The following is a 24,666-nucleotide window of genomic DNA, read 5'->3' as shown; positions in this document are numbered from 1 at the left end:
TGTGGTTTTTCGTTAAAGTGAACAGTACCGCGGACTTTTCGTTAAAACTCCCATTTTTAAATCCCTCACATGCCTTTATTAATGCTTTGCCAAAAAATGGTTATTCACGAAATGTTATGGTTCAATCAAATAGTCTCCCGTTGTATTTTTATATTTATTGTTAAAAGAGATATCCGAACTATGCTATTTAATACTACAGACAAATGGTATTCTCACTCACTTGTAATGAGAGGTATTAAGTTCGATTTCTGTCAACGACGAATTTGTAAGGCTATTCCGTTGTGAGGTTTCACCCACTTCATCATTCCTTAGTGTAGATAATATCGTATGTATTAAAAAATACCCAAACTACGTAATTGTTGGTGAGTGAAACTGTCGTTATCTTCAACTAGGTTGAAATTCCCAACAAGATCTGAATGACGCCACAATAATTTTGCAACCTATCTTCATGTAAGATTATGTTTTTATAATGACTATCGTACATGAATATCATACTTTCTCAAAAAAAAAAAAAAAAAAAATTACAATCTGGCAATCAAACTTTAAAATTAATATAAAGTTCATAGACTTGTATTCTTATTCACAATAATTATGGAGAACATTCCATATTAATGACTGCAACCAAGCCTTTTATGGTAGGAACATGCATGCCCTTCCTTCAAAATGGCAGGGCATCACTCAGTTTGGAAACCCAGCAGCAAGCTTTGCTCTCAAGTCCTTCCGCAAGATTTTGCCCGACGGTGACTTCGGAATGGCTTCGATGAAAAATACTCGATTTATTCTTTTATAAAATACAACCTGCGTACAATACACAAAAAGGTCAGTGGCACTGGCAGATCAATTAGACAACCTGCCATAACAAAATTCAATTAACACACAATTCTCTACAGTGCTTTGAAATATCAGATATTTTAGAATTTTCAACGTTCAAAAATACAAAATCATGAACAGATGGTGCTCATGTTACAAAAACACGTCAAGCTTTTACTGAACCCTACCAAAGTTAATTTTGGAGCAATAATTTTCTTGTATGGGGTCGGTTTTGATTGAGGACCAATAATATAATCCTTTTTTAGGTGGTCATTTATAGATTTGATGTGACATGAAACCCTAAGCATCTCACAATTTAGATCTGGATGATGCCATGCAACCAGTTAGGCAGAGACTGTTATGTTTGACATTTTCGTTGCTATTAGCCCTATTGGCAATGTGATGTATGTTTGTTTTATATAGTTTTGGAGTTTTTCATAATTCACAAGGACCTTAGATGCCCTAACCACTCTGCATATATTCATAGAATCAAACCATCGATGATCACACGCATTTCCCACTTTAATGAGTTATTCTCAGATAAGTAGCACATATACACTTTAGAGCTCGTGAGACACACCAAATGCGACAGAAAATACAATGGGAATTTTCTTGTCTAGTGGCTCGATGAGTGAAATGTATTATTTTGGTAAAACATAATATGTATTACGAATCTAGTAAATTATAAATAAAAACTTGTAAACATTGATGTGTTTTTTTTATTTTTTATTTTATCAAACATTGATGTGTTTTTTACCAACCTCATGTGGACCTGGAATATGCTTGTAGGTGGGGTGGGGGAAATAGGATATATGCTGCTAACCAGAAAGTGTGTGTCCAGTAAATAGTTAAAAATAACAGTTTGCAAGATTTAAAGGAATATTAAAAGTAGTAAAAGACTTTACCTGTTTAGAGATAAATTGCTTGACTTCGTCCTCAGTGAGCTGAGAATTATTTGACCTTACTACAAATGCAACCGGAACCTCTCCAGCTGCCTCATCCTTCATTCTGAAGTCACATAAATTGCACATGAAGGTTTAGTAGATAACCAAATGGTATCATGCCAAAATAATTATAAAATTATTGTATGGGTAGGTCATATATATTTTGAATATTGCAGATATTCCAACACATTGATGGTAGTCTAATCTCTCTCCCCATGCAGCCCTGATACCACATGAGTCGGCATCTCATACTTTTGGCTCCGAGCTAAACGGAACGCTAAAGCAGAGCCGGTGACCCTAAAATTAAATCCGTAGGAGTTTGAACGAAACCCGATCATATATATTTTATTCTCACAATATAAACACGATTGTTTGGGTTAATGACTTACGGGACAACAGCAGCATCAGAAACACTAGGATGGGTGATGAGCAAGGCTTCAAGTTCAGCAGGGGCCACTTGAAACCCTTTGTATTTGATCAGTTCCTTCAACCGATCAACAATGAAGAGCTCATCATCATCATCAATGAAGCCTATATCACCGGTGTGTAGCCAACCTTCCTTGTCTATGGTTGTCCTTGTCGACTCCGGATCATTAAGATAACCTGATAATTTTCGGCATCAAAAATCAAATTTAATTGCTACGTACAACTATAACAATCTTTTTATTAATAATAATAGTAATAAAAATAATAGTAATAGTAAAAATAAAAATAATAGTAATAATAATAATATATACAGTTAGAATCTGGGAACACACATTTTTGACACAAATTTTTGTGAGGCCCACTCTGTAATGTATTTTAACGATTACGTATTGAGTGTCGACTACAATGCCACGTCTTATTATTCGGCAGTACGTGATTACGCAAGATTAATTGTTTGCAAGATCTATTAGATTCCCACTCACAAAATATAACAGTTAATTTTTTGGATCACTCAGCAATACTTTCATATATAAAAGAAAAATTACAAACATTGACGTAGCATGGATGAGAAATGACCATGATGATTTATGTTCAAGTGATTACACATGTGTGGTTCCCACATGTACTGAAGAAATCGTTTTTGTCTACCAAAAGAGGTGTCTTAGTCTCACTCTATTTGAAAAATAAGAAAATCAATCTATATTGACTGCATTTCTTATAATTAATTAATGTTATACGCAATTATATAAATAAGATGAGAGGTAGAACTTAATATTACCTTTCATGATCTGGTCACCTCTAATGCAAATCTCTCCAGGCTGGTTGCGTGGCAAAGAAGCATCAGATTCAGGATCAACGATCTTGAGCTCTGCATTTCGGACGACGGTGCCACATCCACCTGGTTTGACCTCGAAGGGTTGCTTGGCAAATGCCAATGACATGGTCAATACTGGCCCTGCCTCTGTCATTCCATATCCCTGCAAATGATGATTAAACTATTTAATTAAAGTCTAAACATGCTTAATATGATCTATATCTACATGAGAAGCCTAAAAATCAAATCAAATAGGCTACATATAGAAATGTCTCTGTCACATTCTAAAGTCATCCGTTGAACAATACATGAACAAATTGCTTATATTATATACCATCTCTCCCATTTAATTAATTAGTCAAATAATTTTTACTCAGAAGCTTCAAATAATAAAGAGAAGTATTAAAATACGAAACATAAGCCAGCTAGTTGTTTTTATGTAAATAAATTAATTGGAATATATTACATATATAATAATAAGTTTCTGTACAAGTAGTGAATTGTCTTGGTAGTTAGAACCTTTCTCTATAATTAACCGCGTCCTGAATTCAAATTGTCTTTTTTCCTTAGTGTGTGTAAATGTAGAATATTGCAATAATAATAAATTTTTGTAATTTTTTTGAAAAGTGTGATAAAAATTTCTGTTAATTAAATAATGTTCTATATCTCAACAAAAGAAGGGGAAAAAAAATATTTTTTTGGTAATTAAAAAAAAAGAAATATGCCAAAAAACGTGTCCCATGTAAATGATACATCTTTCGTTTTCATCTTGTAACAGCACGATATTGTTTGGAATTATTAAAGTGTTAGGTAAACCCATTAATCAATTAAATCATCCTCACGTCATGTTTTTTGTTGTAATTCCCATATTAACGGGTGACCATCAAAATCGTATCGTGTGTTATTATAAATTACATTAAATTCTTTGTCTCCCCATTTTTGGTTGCCTGTCAACTAAACATTTAAATAATCAATATTTTTAGATTGTGGGCAAGATACCTTATCTTTCCTATGATTATTTTTTCAGTCTCTGATTTGGAAATATTGAATGGTTTGGAGCTAACAAGATATATTTACATTAAAAGTTAGAGGAATAAAGTAGTTTTTAATTCATTCAAGAGATTCGAACCTAAACTCTGTTATTTATAAACAAAGATGAATATCACTATACTTATTTTGTAGTTTTAAGTAGCTTGTAGGTAACAAGATTTAGAAGCAAAACATGAGGATGAAATGGAGTCCCTTATGCCCAGCCAAATACATTATGGTTGGTAACTTGGCAGGACATTAATCTATGCTAACCACTCTCAAATGTGCAACGCATCAACCAATTTATCAACTTCTTATATTTGCAAACATATTTAATATGTTGCAAAAATTAGTTAGTATAAAGAAAGAAGGTGAACCAAGAGAAAATTAATATACATTAATCCTAGATCATGATTTGGATTATCTACTTGTATTTTTTTTTCACTTCGATTGTTTTACTAAAATTGTTATGAAAACGCATTTATGTGTACGCTAAATGTTACAATAATGCATTTATGTGCCCCATAAATGTTAAGAAAACGCATTTGCATGCATCAGATAAACTCACTTTTTATTAGAATTGTAAAATGTAGTTGTTTGAAGCATAAGTATACACGATACGACATTGAGAAATAAAAAAACATATACGAATAGAGAAAGTATTAATTGCGTACGTACCTGACCAAGTGTGACATTGGGAAACTTGGCTCGCACAGTATCCTCAAGCTCCTTCCCAAGGGGTGCCCCTCCACACTTAAGCACTCGAATCGACGACAAATCGTACTTATCAAGATCGGGAAACTTGGCGATGGCCAACACGATCGGTGGCACGATAGGTGCAATACTAACCTTGTACTTGTCGATCAACCCCAACAGGGAAACAATCTCAAACTTGTTCATCATCAAAATGGCAGCTCCGGCTCTAAGTCCACAAAGCAATACCGAGTTCAAAGAATAAATATGAAAAAGTGGCAGCACGCATAAGACGACGTCGTCGGTGCTATAATACAAGTTGGGATTTTCCCCGTCCACCTGCTGAGCAACGCTTGTCACAAGACCCTTGTGCGTTAGCATCACCCCCTTAGGCAAGCCTGTGGTCCCGGACGAGTAGGGTAGAGCGACGACGTCGTCTGGGCTGATGTCAACCTCCGGCATGTCGTTTTCATCAGCTTGAAGAAGCTCGGAGAAATGCAAACAGCTCGGATCAGGCGGAGAGTCGACGCACATTAGCTTAATGTCGTGAACATCGTCACTTGATGACGATAAGTCCTTGACCTTGTCGTAGTAGCACGCTAAGGTGATGATGAGTTTAGCTTTTGAGGCCTTGGCCTGTTTTAAGATCTCGGCGGGTGTGAAGAAAGGGTTCGCCGCGGTTGTCATAGCGCCGCGAAAGGAGGCTCCGAGGAAGGCAAAGGCGAACGCTGGGGAGTTGGGGAGCAAGAGCATGATGACGTCGCCTTGTTGGATTCCAAGCTTGTTGAGCCCTGACGCTACTCTGCGTGCGTTAAGTTCCACATCGGCGAAGGTGTATATGTCTCCGGTGGCGCCGTCGATGATACAGGGCTTAGAGCTCGAGTGGTTTTTGTTGTGGAGGCAGTAGGAGTGGAGAGGGAGGTGTTTTGGGATGGGGATGTCGGGGAGTTTGGACCGGTAAACGATGTCGTTTGGGATAGTTTCTATAGCCATCTCTTGGAAAAATGGGATTATCCAATGAGAAAAAAGACACCAAAATTGATGGTTTATTTTGAGCTGAATTGGTGCTTGAGGGAAGAGGGGAGGTCAGTAGGGGTTATTCTTATACAACTGGAGGTGTGGTTGGTGGGGGGGAGGGAAATGGGATTATGGAATTGTTCGGGGGTGAAACCGTGATAGTGAAAGATTGGAAATTTGATAAGAGACATTCGGGGTTGGTGGTGATAGGTGACTGGAATCGGAAGGGATGAGTGCATGGGGTTTGGTTGGTGAAAGTGGGTTTGGATGGTGGCGGTGGGTCAGGACATTTTCTAAAGGCAAAGGCTTTACACCAACCACTGGCTGACAAAGGAATTGGTGTCTGCGAAGACCATACTGCCCTTTACCTACTACTACCACAACGTCATGATTTAGGAGACGATCGTCTCAGAGCTTCTTGGTCGGAAAGTGATTTTCACAACTCAAGATTTAAGAAAATACCAGGCTTGGAATTCTATTAAAATTCTACAGTATCATTTGCTGTGGTTGAATACTTAATGAATTTGCTTTGTACGGTTAGATTTATACCATTTATATCAAAGTTTTCCAAACCACATTTTTTTATTGTGAAAATAGAACATTAATTGTGAAGATTAATTTTCATTACAAATGGTTTCTAAAATTGATACATTTATTAGTGATCAGTTTGATTTATGAACTTAAAAATTGATTAATGCCGTCTTTGAAGCTAATTACAAACAACTGAAGGATCTTTTTTTGTTTTTTGTTTTGTTTTTTCTGGTTGATACGCGGAAGAAAATCACAAACCAACGATTTTATCACTTCTCTTGTTTTCCAAGTTTATTACCTTTTACCCCTTCATGTGTAGAGATCTTATCCTTTTTGGCCTAGCTACCTCTTTTTTTAGTGGTTTATTTTACAGTGGAACAATTGCCAATGGAAAAAATTATGTCCTTCGAACAGTATTTTCGTCATACTCTTGTGCTTGTGGTTCTACGACGTCTGCTTGACCAGGATTCAACTACCTAATTCTACAATTCGCACTGGATTCTAGAACTCTAGCGAATTTGTTTTTTGTGTGTTTACTCTCTAGAAATTCGTACAGAAGAAAGGAACAAGAAATGATGATCTATTTGAAAACTGTGATTGCAGATATATAGGCTGCTTTCAAATACATGTTCAGTGTATTTGAAGGTACACAACTAGGCTGCTTTCAAATACTTTGAAGGTACACAACTCTTTCTAAGAGCTGTGTCTTTTAATCAAAACGTTTTTAATATTAATTAATCCCAAGGCCCTTGTCTTGATTAATTAATATTAATTGTATTTAGGCTATATTATACAAGCCTAATCCACACAACCATAAGGCCCAAGCTTTCAATCCATTTCCAAATGGCCCATGTTGTAATTACTAGACTAAAGCATTAAATCTATATAAAGATCTTTGGGAATCTTGTTTTCCCCAATGTGGGACAAGAGTCTCAAAACTTCCAACATCTATGGGGTGCAAGAAACTTCTTATGGGAGAACAAGGTTGAGCCTCCAGAAGTCAATTCGTCGCGTACTTTGAACAAGCTGCAAGATTTTCAACATGTTATTTTTCCTAGTTTATCTCCTAAACCTACTATTTTATTACTCCTGTAAAGTGGGAAAGGTCTCCATGTTGCATCTCCTCTTCATGCACAAGCTTCGGCGCTCAGAAAATGTATGCTTTCGTCAACCAGGAGTTTATGAATTTAGAGCGATTCTCTTCATATCATATTTGTTGGAAGTATGCCCTAAACACTACTACAAAAGAGGTTATCATTGGCTGTGTACAAACCGACAATAAACCCAATTACTATCATAAAATCCGACATAAAGTCGTGCAACGTCAAATAGGTGAAGCAACACCATTGCTACCGTCACCAAAAGGGTATTGACGTCGGTTAGTCCCTTTAATCCGCCGCCAAGAAGCAAAGTAATATAAAATAAAAAAGAACAACAGCGTCGCTTAAAAGCGACATCCAACATTAATTATATTAGAAGCGACGTTAAGTTCTGACATGATGGCTGTTCTAAGTGACATCAAGCAACAATTAAAGAATTAAAATACCAAACCTATTGTCGATCATAACCGACATCAACAGTTAAAATAATAAATTAATCAAACCTACTGTCGGTTCGAACCGACATTACCTAACATCTCGATACATGAAATATTTCTTGTGCTGTCGTCCATAAGTGACACCAAATATTTTAATAATAAAAAAAATTAAATTAATTAATAATAATAATAAAATTTATATAAAAAATAATTCCCGACATATTTTAGGCCAAAGCAAACATTAATAAAAATTAATAACAATTATCTACCATAACAAACATTTTATATCACACATAACATACAAAAACTCATCCGCCATAACAAACTTGACTGGTTTATCAGTATAATACATTTTTTTTTTTAAATTTATTTCTATACTCTTTATGTGCATGCTCCACAATCTTAAGCGTCATGTGGCGGATCATTAGCATTTTTACTATATCTTCTTCTTGAAAAATAACATAATCCTAAATTCATCAAAAAAATCCAAGCTAATTAATTATTATTATAATCATTGACTTATTCTACAATCTTAAAGTAAAAAAAAAATTATACCTTTATTTTATTCCTGAACACTTCCTTGTCTTCTTCCTTGATCAAACGCCAATCTCTCACCATTGAAATATTTCTATAATCTGTAACCTCTGCCGCTACATGTCTAGAAAACGCACTAGAATTATCACTAATGCATTCTCCAGATGAATCAAATGAACAAGGCTGTTCTTTCCAACTAGGAATTGAGGGTCCACGTCTCCGTTGAGTTGATCCTTACAAATACAGAAAAAAATAGTTAAAACCCAAGAAACAAAAAATAAATTTTCAATTTAAGCATAATACTAGTTAAACTACAAAGCAAAAATAGAAATTAATAATCATAATAATTTAAAAATGAACTACCCTCTAACTCTTCCTCTTTGAATTGGAGTTCCTCAGAATGTTGATCTTCAAAATGTTGATCCATAGCATAAGTTTTTGGAAGGAGAAGGAGAAAAACTGAAACGAAGGAAGAAAGGGACACACAGGAAAGAAGGAGCACAGATGAAATGGGGATGGAGAAGGAGAAAGACAGAAATGAAGGCACGGATGAAATGGGGAAGAAGGGGTATAAATATGGATACTGAGTTGGCGTTGGTTAAAACCGACATTGATTGCATGACGTCGAAATAAATTAAGCTTAGCGTCGATTGAAACCGACACCAACTTTTGACAGACTTTACTGATATACATGTCGAATTAAATGAAGCCTGACAAACTTTATTGAAGTTCAGGCGGCGTCAGTTTAATGAAAATTGGTGTCGATTATAACCGACACTAGATTCTGACACACTTTATTGAAATATACGCAGCGTCGGTTTAAATGGATTCAACGTCGGTTAAAAACGACAGCATATCTGACACACTGACTGCGAACTAACGGTCCCCTTCCCAAGTGACTGATTGAATTTCTCTTCCCAAGTCACTTTACGTCGCTTTTAACTGACACTACTCACATGGCGTCGAATTAAGAGATACAAGCGGGAAAATTCCCGCCTAAGTATTTCAAATAATCCGACCAATGGCGTTGGATAAAAGCGACAGAAAACTATTTTGAAAAAAAAAATGTTTAACCCAAGGAAAAAAATTAACCAATGCTTTTTTTTTAATGTTATCTCATATAATATTTTAAAATTTTAATAAATAAAATACATAATAAAAAACAAAAATATAATTTTATGATCACATACGAATTGAAACATAGTCTAATTAATACATAAAATAATTAATATATTTAGTCTAATTAATATCATCACATACGGTAATGATTCATGAAAATGAGTCTCTTCCATGCCAACCTTTGTATGGAAATTTTCATTGTCAAATATCCGATCATCCAAATTAGGTATGGCATAATCATCAGTATGAATACAATGACCCTATATGAATATAATGAATGAACTCAATCTTCAATTTTAAAATATCTACACTAGTGGATACCACAAAATCTTATGTTATACTTAATGAAAGTATGAATAAACTCTATGGAATACGCAGTCTACGAAACTAGTTTCAACGATCCAACCGTCAAACATGTATGTATATACTTCGAGATTGCATATGCCAAAAATTGCACAAAAACAAACATTCAGAGATCAAGTAACGGGACAAAACTTTTCAACGGTTATAAAACGAAAAATCATGATTTAACGGTTATTATAACTTCGATTTTGATTATTTTTTATAGCTACACTCTTTGATACTATATGAATACAATGAATGAATCAATCTTCAATTTAAAATATTGACACTAGTGGATACCACAAAATCTTATGTTATACTTAATGAAAGTATAAATAAACTAGTGTTAGTGAATCTATCGTTTTGATGGGATACGCATCCTACGAAACTAATTTAACGATCCAACCGTCAAACTTTTTTGTATATGCTTCAAGATCGCATACGCCAAAAATCACATAAAACAAACATTCAGAGATCAAGTAACGGCACAAAACTTTTCGATGATTATAAACGAAAAAATCACGATTTAACGGTTATTTTCACTCCGATTTTGATGATTTTTTACAGCTACACTCTTTAATCCTATATGAATACAATGAACTAATTTGATCGTCAATTTAAAATATGTACACAAGTGGATACCACAAAATCTTATGCCATAGTTAATGAAAATATGAATAAACTCTTAAGTGTCAGTGAATCTATTGTTTTGATGGGATATGCATTCTACGAAACTAATTTCAACAATCCAACCATCAAACTTGTTTGTATATGCTTCGAGATTGCATACGCCAAAAATCGCAAAAAACAAACATTCAAAGATCAAGTAACAACACAAAACTTTTCGATGGTTATCAACAAAAAATCACGATTTAACGGTTATTTTAACTCCGATTTTGATGATTTTTTACACCTACACTCCTTGACCCTATATGAATACAATGAATGAACTCAATCTTCAATTTAAAATATTTATACTGGAGGTTATACTTAATGAAAGTATGAATAAACTCTAAAGAGTTAATGAATCTATTGTTTTGATGGAATATGCATTCTACGAAACCAGTTTCAACGATCCAACCGTCAAACATGTTTGTATATACTTCAAGATCGCATACACCAAAAATTGCAAAAAACAAACATTCAGAGATCAAGTCACGGGACAAAATTTTTCGACGGTTATAAACAAAACATCACGATCTAACGGCTATTTTAACTCCGATTTTGATGATTTTTTACATCTACACTCCTTGATCCTATATGAATACAATGAACTAATTTGATCGTCAATTTAAAATATTTACACAAGTGGATACCACAAAATCTTATATTCTGATGATCGATGAAAATTGAGGATTTTGTAAAAGGAATAACATGCAAGCTTTAAGTTCCATTGGCAAGGTTTAAACTTTTGAGAAAGGCTTCAAAACCTTTAAAACAAAAACTCTTTCATTTTGCGTAACCTTGCACATTTAACATTTTGTAATAGACTAGTAGTGTATGGATGTTTGTTTATTAGATTCTTATTTTTGAGTGTAGATGTAGTACTCAAATAACACATGTGTTTTAATGTTTTGAAGTAATATTTATGTGGCAATGTGTGGTATGTGCAAATTTAAGAGAAAAAAAATATTTTTTTTAACGGGTCATAACGGGTTGGGTAAAGTGACTCGACCTGTTAAGGACCGTAAGATAACGAGTGTGACACGACATGACCCGTTAAGATAACAGGTGTTACACAAAAACAACACGAACACGACAGACACGATCCGTTTGCCAGGCCTATTCTTGAGGGTATATAAAGGCCACCAATATGTCGCCTACAACTGCACCGGGTTTCAAAATATTTAAAAAAAAATTAAAATCTATGTCGACTACAACGACACAGGCTTTGAAAATATTTAAAAACTTTCTCTAGTGTCGGGTATAAGCGACACCAGTCTTCTTTTAACTGACGGTAACTTTATGTCGATTACAAGCAACACCGGGTTTCAAAATATTTAATAAAAATTAAAACTTATGTCGGCTACAACTAACACTGGCTTAGAAAATATTTAAAAACAATCATTAGTGTCGGAAAAAAGTGACACCAGTTTTCTTTTAACCGACACTGACATTATGTTGGTTAAAAGCGACACATTTTTTTTTAATGTGATACCACTATTAAAAAATATTAAAATCTATGTCAGTCATAAGCAACATTAACAATTTATGTCGGTTATAAGCGACATAAATTCTGACACCATGTAAAGTAAGTGTCATAATGACACACCCTGACTTGGAATGTCCACTAGAACTCCGAATCGAGTTGTGCTGGCCGACATCTGGAAGGTGATGAAGCCATAAAGTGTGATAATGTGTAAAATATAAATAAATTTAAACCTAAAAGTGCCTATATACACGAGTGCGTGGTGAGCGGTTTTCGACCCATTTCACGCGTGATACAGAGCATAAAAAAAGTACAGTGAGGTAAGATAATAATTATACCATCATAAGGAGCCACCTGAACTGGGAAGTGTTAGTAAACTTTGCTACTAGAACCTGAAGGGTGCAAAAATAGAAAGCGTGAGTGAGCAACACAAAGATTTTCAAAAGCATTTCAATTATCAATGGTAGTAACCTCTCGTCGTAAAACCTATATAGTTTCCAGAAAATCATACTACGTATAAGTATGAAATCAGAAGTATACTAACAGTAAATCCAGAAGTATACCATGACACAACATCTCATTAGCAATATAAATAATCATGTGCTTAATAATCCATACTAGCACGCCAGTTGGAGTTACATGTGGTGACCTGTACGAATGTAACCATATCTCATTAATAAAAGCTAGTACATAAGTCGGAGTCACATGTAGTGACCTGTACGACTTATCCATATCTCATCAATCAATGCTAGCATATAAGTCGGAGTCACCTATAGTGACATGTACGACTGCAACCATATCTCATCAATCAAAGCTAGTACATAAGTCGGAGTCACTTATAGTGACCTGTACAACTTATCCATATCTCATCAATCAATGCTAGCATATAAATCAGAGTCACCTATAGTTACCAGTATGACTTATCCATATCTCATCAATTAATATCCAAGTAATATGTTAGCCGGATCCATCTCTTGTGGCCTGTACGGCTAAACTCATAGCTCATCACATATCCTTGCACACGAGTCAGAACCATCTCTAGTGGTCTGTACGACAAGACTGGGTGTAAATAAGTACGCTCAAATGGTACGATAACGTGAAGACTGTGTAAATAATCGCGGGTCACCTACGAGTCAGAACCACTTGTATTGGTCTGTACGACAGGACTGTGCACCTACCTTGGATTCAAGGTAAGCGTAAGGTGCGGGAGGTGAATATCACGTGAAGGACTGTGCCTTGGCCACGAGCAGGAGCACTAACACCGGGGTGCAGGTTTATGAGCTCTAACTGCATCTATTATAACATGTACGACTCACGAGCAACCTATACAACAGTGTCGGAGTTGCTTATCATTGCAACCTGTACGACAAGGTCGGAGTTGCCTAAAGCATAAATATAGTCATGCCATAACTCGATCGTTTCAAGTAATACCATAAACTCACCTGAACTTACCTGGGTGTCCTGTGTTCACCTTTGCACTTCAAAGCGTTCACAATAATTATGTACAGGTAAAATACATATAGATAAACCATGATGCAATCTAATACTCAACCATGTTATAGCATTTTCAATTATATACATATATATAATATGGCATAACAATGCATAAGCTGTAATGCCCGACTCTCGAGCTATTTATTTCGGGAATAATTATCGGGAACAAGTCCAACTAAATATTAGTTTAATTAATTATCATTACTTACGATTCTTTACTTCAATCTCTCAATTCCTCACACATTGATTTATGACCAACATTTAAGCACTAAAATCATAAGGTTAAATCTCACATTTTCCCCAAATTCCTTCTCATTGCTCAATTCTCCAAACAAGGCTTTTGTCTCGATTATTTAATCTCATTTATTGTATGGCTACATCTAACGTCTCGTTAGACTACCCACATACCCTAAACAAGGATCAAGTCAATCGTAGTTCACATTAGTACTTCAAAGCATTCACAGTAATTATATGCAATAATCACTTTATAACCGTTTGTGGAATTATCAATTATATATATATACACACACACACACACACAATAGAAAGGAAAAGACCCACTTACTTGAGGTCCGCGCTACGACTCCCTAGAATGCATATCATGACATCATGAACCATCATCGCCTATGACCAATTATCAAATCACATCTCAGAGTTCATACCGATAAAATACATAATTTATATAAAACACACCCCTGCGTAATTCAATTCGGAAGATCTACATCACGGATTTCAGATCTGTTGCTTATAAAGATCCACATTATCCTTCTAGAACAACATCCTAAAGTCTCATTACAATCCAACGGTTGGATCTCCGCCAATTGCCAAAACCAAGTGCCGGTTAACCTTTTATTTTATGAACTTACAAATCCAATTTGGGAAGATCCGTAAATTAGATTCCTGATCCATAAGTTCCTATGGTCCTCAAATATTACGTACTATAACGTATTAAAGTTTGGTGACGATCTAACGGTCAAATCGTCGATTCATACAATGACCTATTAACGTAACGTAGAGAATTTAGATTCCAACAATCAACCTATGTCATACAATTACCAAAACTGAATTCAAGGCATCTAATTAGCCTAAGAATAATATCAACGGCCCCCTGGCCACGCGCCGCCATGGGTGGTGGTCGACTGCCCTGACTCGCAGGAAAATCCAACTATTTCCAAAAATTACCAAAATTTATAGAATTTTAGGTCTCAATGAGTGGATCAACTTTCATACTTGTAACCAAGGCCAATTAGGCCGGGAAGAGCTTCAATTTCATTAAAACCCGTCGAAAACCCTATACTTAGGTGTGCTCGATTAGACCTCTAAACTTGCTCCGACGCCTCCACCACTGTCTGGGCTTTGTTCATGGGTTCTAAAGGAGTGTTCTAATGGTGTTAATTAAAGGAGATGGTTTCACAATTGATGGATCTCGAGCAAAGGTCTCACGGCACCCTCGTGGTTTATTCAATGATTTACACCCAAATCCTTTCCAAATTTGGGTGGAAATGGAAGATGGGAGGTTAAGGGATGATTTCCAGGTGAAGAATGGGTGACTTTCGTTGGAAAAAGTGGTGGAATCTAGCCGAATTAGAACTGGGTCGAAACCGGTTTTGTTGTGGGTGTACAGGTCAGATGGGTTGGGTGCTCCACACCTCCCTCATTTCCCTCCTGGTTCTTCTCTCCCATTCGTCACTCTCACTCTCCTTCACTGCCATCAGGCAGCCTTCCTCATTTTCATCTCCTTTTTTTTTTCCTCTCCTCCCTCTTAATTTTTCTAACCACCTTAAATAATAAAAATAAAAATAACTATAAGAAATGAATAGAATAATAAATAACAACCCTTACCAACGTACTTTCAAAATTATAGTTCCGTAAAACCTCTGTCATAGTTCCGAATTCAATTTTTGCATGCGTCTACGCATTCACACCGCCAAGTACTTTTGAAATACGATAAGGTATTCAACACCAATACCCTCGCCAAGTACTTTTGCATGCGTCATGAATTAGTGATCAACAAAAATCAATACCCTCGCCTCTAGGGTATTCTCGTGAATTCACCTTTTAAGATTTATAAAATCGTAAAATTTGGGACGGGTTGTCACACGTAATGTCTTAAGCACCACTATGTTTTATAAAATCGACACCAACCACCGACACAATAAGCCCCTTTTGTAGTAGTGAAAATTCAATCATAAGATGATACTTACGAATATTTTATAAACTAAACAAATTTAGTTTAATACAAGGAAAAATTTATTGTTTAAGGCCGTCTTATAAAATGTTATACGCCTAAACAACTAGTCCCAAAAAAAATGTAATAGAGAGAATGTAATCTAAAGAAATTAAATTTAAGAGACATTTCCTTCTTATAAACATTTTTTAAATGTTCTTGATCATATGATTGTCAATTGAGCATTAACGGTAAGATTAGAACATACTATGACTTCTCTTTTAAGAGAGTGGCTAGTTTCAAGTCATTGATGTTAAAGACATCAATGTAAGTATGTAAGTGCTCAATAGAGAGTGAGTTCACTGAACACGATCAAACAAAAGTTCTTATACTCATGTCACATGATAACTTGTTAGTTGGGATAATGCAACGTAGTCCATTGACCTTGAGACACCGCCGTTGTCTTGTGGATACATCTTTGATCATTTGATGATTCGTCATAGGCCCAGGGTTTGTCCCGCGTATTGTTGGGATCACTGATTTATTCAGAGGCATATAAGTGTACAACAAGAAATCTCCTACCTTCAATTAGTTTTAATTGATTTTTTTATAGAGATGATCTTGACATAATATGAATGGTTTTAATCATAAGCACGATATTCTGTAAATAGGTCACTAAATATTTTAAGAAACTCCTCAATCCTTGAGGAGCCAAGTTTTTCTGCTTTTTAATAATTATTTTTTGTAAAAGTTGTGTGTTTTTAATATGAAAATAGTACATGTGTTAAATAGGTGGTTATTGAAACTCCACGTCAGCATATGTTCAAGGTAGATACACAAAAATTTCTCCTTCCGTAAGCGTATTATTGGAAATTGTAAGACTTGCAAATCCAATCATTCAGACCAAAAGTCCTTCAAAAAGGACTAGAAACCGTGACCAATAAACGAAATAAAATACATTAAGAACTTGAAACCATGACAAAAAAAACAGCAGGATCCAGAAACAAACATGGAATAAGAGACAAGTGAAATAACAAATGCAAAAGTAGCCCAGCAGAAACACATGGCCAATACACAAAATACTTTTTTGGAGGTAGTAAGAATTTATCAAGACATCATCGAGAGGGTACACATGATAGGCATGCCAAAACAAAAACTAAGAGGTCACACGCGTCAAAAGAAATATAACGTAATTTCACAATTACAAACTCATTATGAGTACAATACAATTCCTCAACTACCACGAAGGAATCACATCTAACTTACAAAAAGGATAACACTCACAAGAATTAAACCTTGAAAGTCGTAAAACCACCATAACAACATCACGAGGAGAAGACTACATTACCCTTTGATGATTTTGCAATCGTCAGCAAAGAAGCACTACTATGAGTCGCCTCTAGCAAACGTCGAGCTTCCTCATCATAATCTTTTGCCATGCACACAAACCAAAAGAAAAACAAAAACCAATCTTAACTCTAAACAATAACCACCGCTCAAAGATTTGTGTTTTATCTGTAAGCCATAGACGTCATACACGCTCTCCTCAATGAACAAGAGAGTGACTACTACCACGAAAACTCTTCGGCGACCACAATCAATATATAAAGATCATTTGAATGTATAAGAAACATGAAAGGAAAAATAAGAGACCAAGAGGTATTGCTGATGGCACCAAGACAACGGGCAAAAAAGTCGGCAACGGTCATGGATATTTTCTTTCAGTTTTTTTCTCTCCAGATAGTGGCTACGGTTTTTGTTTTTTACTTTTTTCTGGAAACTGAAAAGATTTTGGTAATTACTTTAAGCAATTTTTCTTGAATGGTCCATACTACTCAGTAGTATGAGAAATGAATGGTCACCATTGAATTGAGGAAATACTATTTTTCCTTACGTGCCAATTTAAACATAAAATTAAACTACCAAATAGTCTAGACTATTGAAGACTTAACCCCACATTAAGTTTTTAGTTTTCAAAAAACAAAAAAAAATAAAATTGAAAACTACTTTTTAAAATTTGGGCGCCGTATGATAACGGTTTGGTTTTAGTTTTTTTGTTTCATTTTTTCGAAACTTGTGTCGATATGTGTCTATATGTTTGGTTTGAGTGTTTCAGCATATGAGGAGGCATGTTAATGTTGTAGTACTCTACATCGGAAATGGAATGAGAGATTGTAGATGATGGAATGGGTTTAGTAATGGAATAAGTTTAATGGGTTAAACAGCTAATTAGTTTTGACTGATGACATTGAAATACATTATCTAATTGTGGTTAATTTAAGGTCTAATGATTTTAAGGGTTTACTTGGTGGGAGTTTTATTTGCTGTATATTGTATTTGCAGGTGCCAATACCAGTTCTGCTATCGATGTGGAGCAGAATGAACAAGTACTCATGGTGGTTGCTAGAGAGATTAGGTTGAGGAAGGCACTGAGATTTGAAGGCTTGTTACTCGTTTTGAAATGCTAGAATTTCTAGCTATTTACAGAATCATCAAAACTAACCAGATGTTATGGAGCTTTCTCTTTTATTTTGTTTCCTTCTTTTCAAAATTGGATTACATATTTATTTTCCCTAAAATAATTGAACTCTAATTTGATAATGATTATTATTATTATTATTATTATTATTTTGGTTTTGAAGTACTTGATTTGTTCTTTATTTGATGGAAAGGGATCCTCTCTGGATCCCTTCCACCAAATCCTCTCCATCAACTAAACCGGGTTATTGAAATTTGATCTAACGATTACAATCAGGGATTCACTTTAAACGTTATAATAACTTTAACCGTTAGATCAAATTTCAAGGGCCCAAATTGTTTGATGATGAGGATTTGGTGGAAGGGATCCGGAGATGATCCCTTTCCTAATTTGATGGAACATGTTGGAAAAACCATGTTGGTTTATGTTTTATGTTGATATGATTGAACTCTAATTTGAAGTACTTGAGTTGTAATTGCAGGAAGCACTTCAAATGTTTTTTTTAAGATTCACTTGCATTTGGTATCAAAAATATTTTCCCCAAAAATGCTGTCAGCTTTTTAAAAACACTTTTAAACGAGCTCATATATTTTAATGAATGTAAAATCAAATTGACTAGTTCGAACAAGTGGGAGAATATTGAAATATAGTTGCCTATTGTATACTCTCTAAATCAAATTGGTAATGCTTGGAAATCAAGTTAGGATTATTACAAATATTAAACGATTATCTCATGCGCTACTAAAGTTTATTGATAATAGGAAAGCTGGGTTTCCATATTTGTACTATCCCTCGAATAGAGGTGGGATCCACTCATATTAGTGGACTTTACATCAATTAGAGAAGGTACAAATATGATAAGTAGAACATTACTCTTTATGAGCTCAATTAAGAATAAAGGCAAAAGGATTCCTAATGGGATTATGATCGGCATGATTCATTAGATTATGACATCATAAGGCCCTCTATTATTGCAACGTATGTTATACATAATACTTGACATTCTGTTTTCTAATTTATTTAGTAGAAACCAGTAAAATAGTCTTACTATTAAGCGTGTGAGAAGATCTTAATAATTAACAACATGTCGATCAATTATGTGAATCCGAGTCAGTATAATTGTATGTTTTGATACTATTTTACACAGTAAATTAAGAAGACATTAATCTAGTCAACTTGGCACATTACCATCTTTTCGCTTCTTTATTTTTTTTTTACAAATGATAGAATAATATCTTATTAATTTTATTGTATTTTCTGCAAGTGACCAGAAAAACCTATATAAATTTCATATACACACATATATATTACAACAGAGAAACACCGTGCGAGTAGCAAACCTGTTAAGTGGGGCCTTTCTGTTTCCTTCTTTCCCTCCAAATTTTGAAGCCGTACTGTTTTCTATCCAAATCACACAGGGTGGTTAGCAGAAATTCCCAATTCTGTTACCACAGATCAAGAACAAGAAACGAGAAGATGGAGGAAAGCGTCCATCTTGATCAAGTTTCAGAAAAACCCATTCCGAAAATTTTCCAGGAAAGAGAACCAAGCAAAAAGAAATCTGCAAAAATGCCAGGAAAACCCGGGGAGCTGAAAGAAAAAGACTGCCCTTTTATGTCAACTAACGAAGAAGAAGAAGAAGAGTCTCTGCTAATGATTAGGAGAGAGTGGATAAAAATCGGAGATGAGTATTTTGAAAACCCGGTGGCTATGACTCCAGCACCGGAGGTTATCACGGTAATCGCAATGGACTCATCATTCCACTCTGGACGGAACAAGCCGCGGAAAAGTAAGTTTGAGGCCGAAGACCAAGGCAATGCTCCGTTCTTGACCGCCCGCTCTGTTCCGGCTAACTTGCAGACTGAAATTCCAGAAAATGCTTTTATCAAGAATCTTAGTCATAACATGAAAGAGAAGCATGTGCAGCTGCACGTTATAAATCGACATTTTTTGTCTCCGACAGACGAGATGGAACCGGAAGAAGAATTGGCGTCGCCCTTCAGTTTTCGAACCAAAAGGAGGTACCTGTATAAATGATTCAGACGAGCTTCTCCGTTTTTTTTTTTTTTTTTGTCTCTGAAATATGAGTTCTTTGACCAAAACTGTGAATAGTGATTGGTTAATATTTTGCATTTTTTTCCATGGTATATTGGTGTTCTATTGAGGCTGTATTTTGCTAGAATTTTGTAGAATTTGATTTGGTTCTTAATAAGTTTTTCAATCCTCTGTTTTGCTTTGGTTTTTGGATCATTTTGCCTCTCAATTCAGAGTTTAATTGAGCTTAATTAAAGGAAGATTAGAAGTATGATTACACAGAACCTCGTAGATTATGGATTTGGCCTGCATCAAGAATTTAACAGAATTGGGCTTCGTAAACTGCAGATATTCTTCAGTTGTAGCATGTACTAGTCCAAAACTTGGGAAAGGAATCCTCTCCATATCCCTTCCACCAAATCCACCAATCCGAACCCTTGAAATTTGATTCAACGGCTAAAAACAGGGGTCCCTTTTAAAAGTTATAATAATTTTAGCCGTTAGATCAAATTTCAAGGGTCCAGATTGGTGGATTTGGTATAAGGGATCCGAAGATGATCTCTTTCCCAAAACTTGGAGAGATTCTTGGGTACAATCAGGTTATATCATCTTATTAAATATCTTTCTGTGACATTAAATGAGAGAGACGCTAATGGAGTGATATGCATATGGTTAATTTCGTTAGATTCTCTATGATACTTGATTCGCTACATGGAAAATTCCAACTTTTTATCTCTTAGTCAATCACCTGTATTACTTTTGTCCCAAGTAATTAAACCTAAAATCTTGATGCAGAAAATAAATAAATAAACAAATAAAAACAAGGGTCTACTACTCATAAGTAGTCCTCCATATCAATGATTCTACTGGAACCTTATATCCATAGACCATGGAGTGATCATCCAACTCGTCCGACAAGAACTTAAGAATCCAGCTCCTTGCAACTTAAATCGGAGAACCTAATGAAAATAGATAACCAAATCTATAGTCTCAATGCTTGCGTGATATGAATGTACTGTATCAGGAATATGATTAGTGAATCATCAGTGATGTACCTCACTCATCGGCGGATGCCATACTGAGGATTGTCTCATACAATGGGAAGCTGTACTGACATATGTGCGTGCGTGGGTGGATGCGTTACGTATAGGTTATTGGTTACCTGCGGAGAAGAGTTTGCTTTGATGAATCCACCGGCTGTCAATTCCAGTTACAATTTGCAAAAGAAGAACCACGAATACAAAAACATCAATTTTTTCATCTACAATTCCGTTCATGACATACTCCGGTGCTAAGTATCCAAATGTAGTTTCAATTTGAAGCACAACGCAGTGAGTCCGTTTGTTTCGGAAGCCACTTTGCTAGTCCAAAGTCTGTCATTTACAAAAAGAAATAAAAACATATCAGAATTTAGAACAGTCGATGAATTATTCGGTGCTTGCAACATTTATGTATGGCCCCTGCAACGCCAATGGAAATCTTGTACTGAATAGGCCATAGGTAGAACACAGTTAAAGGGGAAGGGTTTTTGTTCGTTGTTTCTTGGACAGTTTGTTTGCAGAAGATGAGGATGTAGTTCTGCCACTGTAAATAAGATTGTATTGTTTTTGTTTGTATGGTTCTACAAGATGATGGAGTAGTTTCTCATGAATGAGGCATAAGAACCTTCAGCAGCTATCTTGGGAGAGATTTTTCAATGTGATCGGTACACGGGATGGTACACTACGTGTCACTATACAAATGATGAGATATGTGATAAAAAGTTAATAACTTAAAAAATAAAATTGCCCACCACTTACGTAAAAACACACTCATGTTCCCGTCACAATGAAAAATTTCTTCTATCTTGGTACGTGATTGGTCTGCAAAATAGAATTTTAATAAAATAGTTAAGATTTAGCTACATTCGAAGACTCGAGATCCTTAATGTATATTTGTTATTAGTATCTTTTTTGTAAGATGTACATGTATCAAGTATTTTGATAGTCACATTTACTATTGCAAAGAAATTTGTTTATATTAGAGTGCTAATAACAATTTATGTTACTTGTACGTTTTTATTTTTTTCTGGAAGAAAACAAAGCGGAAGAAGAAATTAAATTACCATTTAGTTAGTGGTTAATGATATTTATTCTTTAATCAATTGATGATACCATTTTTGTTATTTCCCATATGGTCTAAGACTTTGTTGTTGCCTTATTTTATATTTTTCTAATTCACGCATAGAATGCAGTGAGCTTTCGCACGGGCAAAAAGGCCAATCAATTAATAAAAAAGAGGATTTGTCCAACTAGATTAGGACTAGGATTAAGGCTAATTTCATGCACCATTTTAAGCCTCTCAAAGACCCAATAAAGAAAACATGAGTTTCTCCTTCAAAACAAGCGATGTCTGTTGAACCATCGTGGTTTTCTTCTTCCACCCTGAGCCATCTTCTTCATCTCCCACCCAACGTGCCGTCTTCTAAATTCTATTAAATCTGCTAAGTGAAACAAAAAAATGGTATTTATTTTTCAAGTTTTTTATTCTATGACCTCAAATTTAGATTGTCACTTTACCTCTTGAAACTTAACTCGTATCTCACTTTATCTCTTATTGTCAAAATGCATTAACAAATTCGTTTAAAATGTTTTACCTTATGCAAATAGGATCCACTAATGTGGAGATTAAAAAATGTGCTACACTCACCACTATTTATACAATTATTGGTACAATCTTTCAAATAGAGTTAAGATCCATCAACATATGTGGATCTCATTTGTATTAAAGAGATGGTACAAAAAATGATACAAATAAATAGTAAAAATAACAATTTTTGGTAAAAGAAATAGGTGGATAGAGAATCTGGCACAAAAACAGAGGTATTTTGAAATACCTCATTTGGTGCAGAAAGAAACCTTCATCATCAGTCCATCACAGCAGCACCAACCTTCGAACCCGGTCCTTGTAGGCATCATGCAAAAGCACTTAACCAAAAGGCCAGGAACGAGATCGGTGCTCCCTCTTGAAAAAAAAACAATTTATTCGTACGTTACATTAGACTTGCCAATGGATCGGATTTTAATCCATATCGAATTTTAATTTGAATCCGATGCAATTAATAGGATATAGATTGTGACTTCCAATTTGATCACCTGAATAAGATATGAAGCCGATTACCCAATTATAAGATCCAGATATAGATCGAGGTTGATCCGATCCGACTTAATATAACATATTATTTGATTATTATCTAAACTACATTTTTTGTTAACCAAAAGAAAGTGAAAATACATTTTTGTCTTCTATCACAAAATAAAATTATGGACAATAAAGTGATTTTGCACAAACTAAATTTCACAGTTTGTTGATGCACAAAATCAGTGAGACTTTGGAATAACGTAAAGTATGAAGTTTGTGACCTTCGCATGATCGCTCTGATCCCTAGTGAGGATGATATGTAAAGAGATAGAGATAGAGATAAAGAAGTAAACACAAGATGCACGTAATTCACCCTACGTTTGGCTACGTCCACCCTGTGGACGAGTTCTCATTAATAGTGAAGGATTTACACAATACATAGGTTCAAGCATGTCATGGATTCTAATGATGAGTGTAAGCACAGTAATGGCATTAGTTCTTTATTGTATGAGAATGATCTTCTTTAATAGTTGAGGAGAGTCTCCGGCTTTCGTCTGTGATCGATGTGGGACTTTGGGAGCTTTATTCTAATGTTGACACGTGTCGTATTGTGATTGGCCTCCTGGGTGGAGGGAAACTCTTGTGCTTCGGCAGGGGTACCTCAGCATGAACCTCTCAGTGGGTCATTAAAGGTATGAAGTTGATCGATGCTTGATAGTTTCGGAATTGATCAAGTATGGTACAAACACATTTTTTTTAAAGCATCACCTACATGTAATCCTATCAAATCTCTAAACCCTTAAATTCAGGATCCTATCTTATCAGAATCTGATTCTAATCGAATATGGATTGACAAGTCAGATCAGATAATCCAAATAGAATCCGAATCCGTTAATCCAATTATAAATAGATTCATATATGGATCAAGACTAATTCGACCCGTTTATAGATATACTGTACATAATTCAACCATTTGAATTTAGTGTAAAATTTTGTTTTAGTAGTTAATTTTCTCTCTTTTATGCAACCAGAGGTACAACAACAAAATTACCAATAGATGGGTACCAAAAAATATTCACCTGTTTTGCCACAAATGACAAAATATGTGTACATGTCACATCACCACACAAACAATTTTTTTTTTAACGAAACTTAACAACATGGGGTAAAGTGGGAAGCACAATAGATACATAGGGTGTTAAGTGACACATTTGAAATTCCATGGGACAGACAAAAGAAAGTTGAGTTTTAGAAGTTCTTTCTGGAAATAAGCCTAATAGCTATAGCTTTGCCCAATCCTAATGGTTGATACATATTCTTTACAAATATTTTTGTTACACAAGCTTGTCTACCGACCCTCTTCCCACCCTGATGGTGAAGTGCTCCTGCATCACACCTCTTGGTCTTGGGTTCGAGGGTTGGTGTCT

General features: G+C 35.1%; 2 protein-coding genes across 2 annotated transcripts; both read right to left on the bottom strand.

The window, feature by feature from the left end:
- Positions 1-428: 428 nt before the first annotated feature.
- Positions 429-5,804, bottom strand: LOC126611212 (4-coumarate--CoA ligase 1-like). The gene is made up of 5 exons (XM_050279407.1): positions 4,702-5,804; positions 2,959-3,157; positions 2,144-2,357; positions 1,716-1,818; positions 429-798 (listed from the first exon to the last, which is right to left on the bottom strand). Exons 1-5 carry the CDS (start codon positions 5,707-5,709, stop codon positions 679-681), a joined length of 1,644 nt encoding a protein of 547 aa, XP_050135364.1. The 5' UTR covers positions 5,710-5,804; the 3' UTR covers positions 429-678.
- Positions 5,805-8,139: 2,335 nt separating this feature from the next.
- On the bottom strand, positions 8,140-8,762 carry LOC126610373 (uncharacterized). Its single transcript, XM_050278433.1, has 3 exons — positions 8,699-8,762; positions 8,357-8,568; positions 8,140-8,268 (listed from the first exon to the last, which is right to left on the bottom strand). Exons 1-3 carry the CDS (start codon positions 8,760-8,762, stop codon positions 8,140-8,142), a joined length of 405 nt encoding a protein of 134 aa, XP_050134390.1.
- Positions 8,763-24,666: the final 15,904 nt, after the last annotated feature.

The sequence above is a fragment of the Malus sylvestris genome, chromosome 17, assembly GCF_916048215.2.
Source record: "Malus sylvestris chromosome 17, drMalSylv7.2, whole genome shotgun sequence".
NCBI classification, from domain to species: domain Eukaryota; kingdom Viridiplantae; phylum Streptophyta; class Magnoliopsida; order Rosales; family Rosaceae; genus Malus; species Malus sylvestris.
Note: the sequence above shows the minus strand (reverse complement) of the source record. Positions and strands in the feature narration are given on the sequence as shown.